The following is a 7336-nucleotide window of genomic DNA, read 5'->3' as shown; positions in this document are numbered from 1 at the left end:
TGCACCGAGTAGGCGAGTGCTGATTAGGGAAGTCAATAAGCTACCAAGCCACAAAAAGAGAGTAGAATTAAAAGTAAAATGATCATTTTCAAAATAATAATAAAACTCAAATTAAGGGGAAAACAAATCAAAATAAAAAACATTGAAGTCATTTTCTAACTGAAATCCAATATCTATCTCAATACAACTGAAAAGTGAAAACTACTATGGTATGACTGGTATTTAAATTGACACGAAATAACTGTGTTTTTGTATCGGCCTGAGCACCAATACATAAAATACCAATTATACTGGCAAATATGGTACAAAATTGACTCCACGATTTAAATTCAATTAAAATATATATTAAAATTGTGATGGATATTTTACCAAGGACAACATGAAACTTGTGGGCAACGGATCTGTTGGATATTTGGATTGGAATTAACTTAACAAAGACTAACAATTGAATTAATTCTAACAAATTAGAAAACACACGTGGAAAATATGTAGAAAAAAATCTAATCCAAAATCTAATCTTTGATATTTGGGAATATATATTACTTTTTATGTAATAGGGGCATAATAATAATTTAAGCTCAACTATTTTTTCTATTCTCTTATCTTTTTTTCACCTCAACTAAATAAAAGAATTTTATATGGTTAAATTGCATAAATGGTCTTAACATTGACATTTTGTGTTAATTTGGTCCTAACCATTCGATATTGTGTCATTTTGGTCCTTACTCATGTGTCTAGCAAACTAGATAAAATTTTATTTATTTGCCACGTAAGCAAACATTTGGCATGCCACATCATATTACATTTATAAAATATATATATAAAAAACAAACAACACAAACAAACAAAGAACAAAATAGAAGCATGCATCTATATCTAGCATGAGTCCTATTTGGAAAGAAGATTCAAAAGCCCTAACTCTCTTGTTAGATATTCAAACCATCCCTTGTCACTCCAAACCATTATACATAGTAGCCTCTTAACATTTTGGTCGATAACGAAGGTTGCAGATGGTGAGGACCATCAGTTCCGGTGAGGACTCTCTCTCTCTCTCTCTCTCTCTCTCTCTCTCTCTCTCTCTCTCTCTCTCTCTCTCTCTCTCTCTCTCTCTCTCTCTCTCTCAACTGAAATGGGTCATGAGTTTTGCTTATTTTGGATATTGGCATATGTTGTGGTACACACATTCTCTCTCTTTGTTGCTATTTTTTGCTGTGGTTGTTTTGTTTTGGATATTTGTGATGTTGGGTTTTGCTAAATTGGCACAAGGATGGGGGATTTTGGAGTATTTGGGTTGAATTGGGTATTGTTTGAAAATTGAAATGGTGATTGGAGGATACCCTTTTGAGTTTTTGTGTTATGAGTGTTGCAATGTGTTCATGTAATTGTTTACTTTGAATTTGTAATCTTGGAGTTTATGTTGGGATTGGATTTGGTTTTATTTGTTGATTGGAATATAAACTTTTGAGCATTTGTTCTTTTTATCTGTGTTTGCATTACATTGATCTGGATTTGTGATTTTGGGGTTTGGTTTGATTTGTTGAGGTAGAGGCATGTTTCCATTTTGTACTTTATGTTTTTTTTAGTAGTGTAATATGACGTGGCATTCGAAGTGTTAAGTATTTACTTAGATGTAAGAGAAATAATTTCTTATTTAAATCGTTAGACACGTCAATAATTTTTGTCCAAAAGTTAACATCAAAGAAAAAATTGACACAATATCGAAAAGTTGGATATCAAATTGACAGAACCATTTATATAATTTATCCATTTTATATTTATTTCGCATTTTTTTTTCCTTTTCATCTTATGTATGAGCAACGGAAATATTTTTTCTTCCAAAAAAAAAAAAAAAACAGAAATATTTTCCATTTCTCTTTTACATATTCTATCATCTCGCTTTTGGGGTTCTATTGCGTTGTGGGAGTGACTGACCGTGTGAGTGTGTCCTCTTAAAAACCCTATAGAGAGAGAGAAACAGAGAAAGGAAATTATCAGAAGAATTTAGAGAGAATCAAAAGTAAAAGGTATCATCATATTCATCATGGGTAAGGGCAAGGATCGTGGGAGCGGCACTGGCGAGACCGAGAATCTTCTTCACTCGGCTGCTCGGTCGGGTGACCTGAATGCGGTGCAGTCCATCTTGAGCACCAACAACCCTTTGTCCATCATCGTCAATTCTAGAGATAAGCACTCTAGAACTCCGTATCCTATTCCTATTCCGACTCAACTCTTTTTTTATCAGTTATTTTTACATTCTTCTTAGTAAAACTTTTGTTGGGTCTTATTGAATTTATAGAAACAAACAAGCCCAGTTCCAGTTTAATGATGATACAGTAGAAAACTGTCTAACTTCTTCTGGGTCTTTTGTGTTTTACAATAACATGGATGAAATAGAAATAAATTATTGCCTATTTGCTTTGTCTTTGGGATTTGAAATGGTTTTGCTCATTGTGGTTTATTGGAGAATATTCTGAACACATGCCTAGTCTACCTGTGTATTTTTATATATTCTTGGATGCCCATCTGATGAAAACATTTTTACTATGTTGTGATGCTAATATTGTGCATTTTGAAAAGTTAATAGACCAATTTTAATAACTGTACTCACATTTTATTTTATTTGAAAATTCAATTCCTGTGTGTTCATGTTTGCTCAACTGTTAAAGTCGCTTGTAGTTGATTTAGAGATTTGGGGTTCAAACCACCCCGTCTACTCCAAAAACCAATTAGTGTATTTGCCTGATGATAAAGAGCAATCATTATGAAGTGGACGCATAGGTTGAAATTCTATCATATCTATCAAAAAGAAATTTTCAATTCCCTTTTCACTTTGCTTTATTTGAGTTTAAATTAAGGACGGTAGTTTTAGAAAGACAATTAATTGGATAATATCCCCTTAGAAAAGTTGAATTTTCTAAACATGACCAACAATATTGATCGGAGGAAGTACTTTTCAAAATAATAGTTTTCTGGTGATGGGTATCTAGCAAATTAAATTACTTTGTAAGGTTGAGTACCCTTCAGGCTTGCCATGTTTATTACTGTGTCTTTTGTTTTTTTAAGAGACAATTCTTGTTATTGAGTGATTTATTGAAAACAGTGTAAATCACTTTTCTTGTTTTTCAACTATTTATCGGTGTCCATTGTACTCCCAAACAGCACTTTATTGCAGAAACCACAAGGAAATACAATAATTTTCTTGTAAAATTCACATTATGAAGGCCCAAATTCTCTCTTTTGAATGTTCGCATTTCTTATTGTATGCTATCACCAACACTAGCAAGTAATCCTGCAATATTAAAATAATGTCTTCAAGTTCCATCTTATTTTTTTGGTTTTGAGAGCGTGGACTCTTAAGTCTTAACTTCAAATGTTACTTTTGTCTTTCACATGTAACTTGAGTATTGCCAAATTGGCACGTCAATGTTGGTGTTTATTCAGCTAAAAAAAATCTAAATGTTGGTAAACTGTTCAATTTTTTATTTATTTTTATATAACCCAAAAAAAAAAAAAAAAAATTTGTAATGCTTAGTTTGTCTATATGCTAATCCAGCTTGATCCTCTCTATCCCAATATATTCCACTGGCCATTGAATTTCTTTCCTTCTCAGCTTTGTGAACTTATAAATGAACTTTAGTGGCTGCTATTAGAATAATGGGAATCAATTTACCTATCTTTGGCCAACTCCATTGGTTAGCAGAGAGTCTTGTGTATCAACTTGTTGGTGCCTGCAGAGGCTTACCTATTCCTGAGTAGAGAAACTTCTAATACAAGACTTGTATGTCCTATAGGACTTGTTTTATTTTCCAGGCACCTTAGAAGATGAGTGAAGTCACCATGGCATCTTTGTTAATCCTGTATTCCTGATGGATATGGACTTTATCATTCTGTTTCCCTCTTTAATGATTCACTATTTTCTTCTAGGTGTGAGCTTTGTTTGTGCTTATAGTTGGCCCAGATAATTAGTTCTATTATGCTCTTTTCCATTTTCTAGTGTGATGTGTATCTATTATTCAGCAATCTAGTGTTTGGATTTTGTTTCTTTGACACAAGCAACTTGGACCATAGACTACATTTAGCTGCATGGTCTGGCCAAGCAGAGGTGGTGAGTTATCTCTGCAAGCACAAGGCTGATGTTGGTGCAGCCGCCATGGATGATATGGGTGCAATTCACTTTGCTGCCCAGAAGGGACATTTAGAAGTCATACGAACTCTGCTTTCATCTGGAGCCTCCATTAATGCTTTTACTCGCAAGGGCTTGACTCCTCTACACTATGCTGTCCAAGGATCCCACCTGGAACTTGTCAAGTACTTGGTTAAAAAAGGTGCAAGTCTGAGTGCCAAGACAAAAGCAGGGAAGACTCCAGTCGATCTTGCTAACAATGAAGAAATTCTCTCCTTTCTGGAGGAATACGAAAGGTCATCTAAGAAAAGAGATCTTCATGGTAGACAGAAGGCTGGAGAATCTGATTCAAAGCCATCTATTCAGGAAAAGGAAGAAAATACCGGTGATAAAGCTCCTTCAGTTGCACATGATGAACTAGAGAATGAAAAGGTGGAGATGAAGAATAATGAAGATGATAGGAAGGAGGCCTCGTCAGAGCCAAAAAAGGCACGAGTTTCACTCAATCACCTTTTAACTGCAGATGACAATCTAGAAGATGAAGAAAACTAGTGAGGCTATACAACAATTGTGGTAGATTGACTATACAACAACATTATGAATTTTGCTTTGTACAACATTATGAATTGCTTCGTTGTATTACTTTCTGTAATAGGATTTTCTTCTTAATTTCATTGTTGTTATATTATGATTTTCTTCCCACCAATGGCCTTGTATGATAATAATAATAAAATATTGTTAGGGGCTTATTATTGCTGAGTATTGTTATAGTATAATGTCAGAGTACGGTACTTTTTACACTTGAATCTTCAATATGATTAATTGCCAATCACACATGGCAACGGTTGTCCGTGTAGGAAGATGTGATTTCACAGGGGAGAATTGTTGTGGTTGGATTGGAGTCATTGGACTACCAATTTCTGAGATAAATATCACGGCTTGGTGTGATTAGAAATGCAGATGGACAGAAGTTTTATATTGCCGAGGGCATGGGAGGTGGACGGGAAATTTTAAGTGATGGAAGTTCGTAGAGGTAGAGAAGGAAAACAGAAAACATGAATTGGGTCAATGTTACATGAGTCAAGTGCTGTGCTGTGTTACCTTGTGCATATGCTATGGACTCCATAGTATGGAGGCAAAGCTGTGTTGTTCTTGTGAAGACTACTAGTGCAACAGCTCGCAGACCCAGCAACGATACACATGCATGCAAGTAAGCCGTGTGTGTGTGTGTGTGTGTGTTGTGCAATTCTAGAGCAAGAGTAATGGAAATGAATTGGAGTAACTAAGTTGCTTAGAAGCACCAGAAAAATTTACTACTCTTCAAGGGCAGTCTCTTGGAAACCTAGTACTGATGCTAAATCTGTATTAACATTCAAAACTAAGTTTGTACAGCTTTGGGCTGTATATACATGCCATGCTTGAGTGCTAGTTATCCTATAATCAACTAGCCACTGATATTTTCCTGAAAAGGAAATTAGTAAGCATAGTCTAATGTGATCTTATGTGATCTAAGTATCTTGTTGCTTGTTTGAAATTGCAAAGCAGTATGTTAACATAAATAGAAATTTCTGACTAGTGGGATATTGGAGCAGACCATGTCTCAATCTTTTGCAAAATCAACAACATCGGATACCTTCTAGCAATGGGGTCCACATATCGCTGAAAATAGCAGCTGCACCTGTTCAAAGCTAATCAAGATTGGCCACGTGCAATGACCCCAGTGACCTGGCAAGGAGCTAGTAGACAAACTGAAAAATTGGGAAAATCTTTCGAGTTCATCGTTCATGCACTAGTTGATTGCAAAACTCCCAACTCGCAAGCCTACAGAACTATCAAGTATCAAAACGGACCCCATCAAATCAATTGTACAATGGGGTACAATTGAAAATAGAACGTGAAAAAAAAGGACCCCATGCAAGACTTGCAAGTCAATATCTATAATATTGCAGACAAATCACAGGCAGGCTTATGATTTTTTATTCGGAAGTGGTTAATTAGATAGCTAATTAAATGAGTAAAATGTGACTATAATATTTTCTTAATGTGTAAAAAAGAGCAGAATTATATATATATATATATATATATAACCAATGCTTATAGAAAATCTAATTAGATTCAAAATTGAATTTTGTTTTAGTTAGCTTTCCATACAAATTAAATTGTTTAGATATTTGCTGTTATTTTTTTTCTCTAAACTAATGAGCATATTTTTTATACTATTTCTATTCAGATATTTTGTATGACAGGATCTTGAACATAACAATTTGTAATTGAGTAGAATGATCCCATGCACTTATCCTCATTCAATTTAGGAGATACTATTAAAATAATTTTTTTTTTTTTTTTAGTGTGTGTGTTGTATTTAGTAGAATTTCACAGATATTGATTGTGAATTTGATGTAGGAGATGTGATGGGCTATTTGTGTATTGTATAGAAACAATGAAAGGGTTGAGTTACTTAGAACAAATTGATAGGTGGATAAGTACCTCCACAACCGCAAGAACACTTAGTTCCAAATAGCACACAAAGGCTAACAATTCATTCAATTACCAAAACTGATTTACAAAGAGCTTACATTCTCCAACTTATACTAGTTGTTTGGCATTGGCAGTCTCTAGATGGTTGATAATTGTCTAAATCCTATAGGCTAATGCTTAAGAAATCGTCTAACTAACTAACTAACTAATTAGTTACAAGTGGTTTAGGATATAGGCATATAGTTGCTTGAAATGCCCTGCATTAGGACTCTTCCTCTTAAGAAGCACTTGACCTTAAGCGCTCTTGGTTGCCACAAGATTTGTATAAAGTTATAGGATGATACAATTACCTTGTATGATGAGTTTGCTACTGTTGCAGCACATCAAAGGCTGCTACTTCTGCACAGTCAAGTCCCACACAAATGAAACACCAACGTAGATGCATCTGCATTAAGAGGACTCCCTTTCTTGAAAACAAACTTGTCCTTAAGTTTGGTTGACTTTTCAATTGTAAAACATGTACACCAAATTGAACATTAAGTGTTTTGCCTCGCTAATGATCAATCGTGCATATTTTGACACTACAAGGCTTCATTCATCACTGGTGAATCAACCTTCTTCATCTTGACCATTGGCTTGTGGCTTGCCTTCCCTTTCTTTGGTTGCAAGGAGTGTAGATGTACATGCTATGTGTGTTGCACCTTTTGCTCACGATAGCTTCATATGATTTTTCAC

At 34.7% G+C, this 7336-nt stretch overlaps 1 protein-coding gene across 1 annotated transcript; it reads left to right on the top strand.

Moving 5' to 3' along the window:
- Nucleotides 1–1860: 1860 nt before the first annotated feature.
- On the top strand, nt 1861–4825 carry LOC112025344 (uncharacterized). The gene is made up of 2 exons (XM_024058006.2): nt 1861–2202; nt 4069–4825. The coding sequence occupies exons 1-2, from the start codon at nt 2042–2044 to the stop codon at nt 4673–4675; spliced, it is 768 nt and encodes a 255-aa protein (XP_023913774.1). The 5' UTR covers nt 1861–2041; the 3' UTR covers nt 4676–4825.
- The last annotated feature ends 2511 nt before the right edge of the window (nt 4826–7336 follow it).

Source organism: Quercus suber, unplaced genomic scaffold (assembly GCF_002906115.3).
Source record: "Quercus suber isolate HL8 unplaced genomic scaffold, Cork oak 2.0 scaffold_161, whole genome shotgun sequence".
In the NCBI taxonomy this organism is placed as follows: domain Eukaryota; kingdom Viridiplantae; phylum Streptophyta; class Magnoliopsida; order Fagales; family Fagaceae; genus Quercus; species Quercus suber.
Note: the sequence above shows the minus strand (reverse complement) of the source record. Positions and strands in the feature narration are given on the sequence as shown.

Bases quoted from the DNA above. Each gene is read 5' to 3' on its own strand.
- LOC112025344 (XM_024058006.2), top strand. From the start codon at position 2,042: ATGGGTAAGGGCAAGGATCGTGGGAGCGGCACTGGCGAGACCGAGAAT. The intron at 2,203-4,068 runs GTATCCTATTCC...CTTGGACCATAG, and splicing joins GATAAGCACTCTAGAACTCC to ACTACATTTAGCTGCATGGT.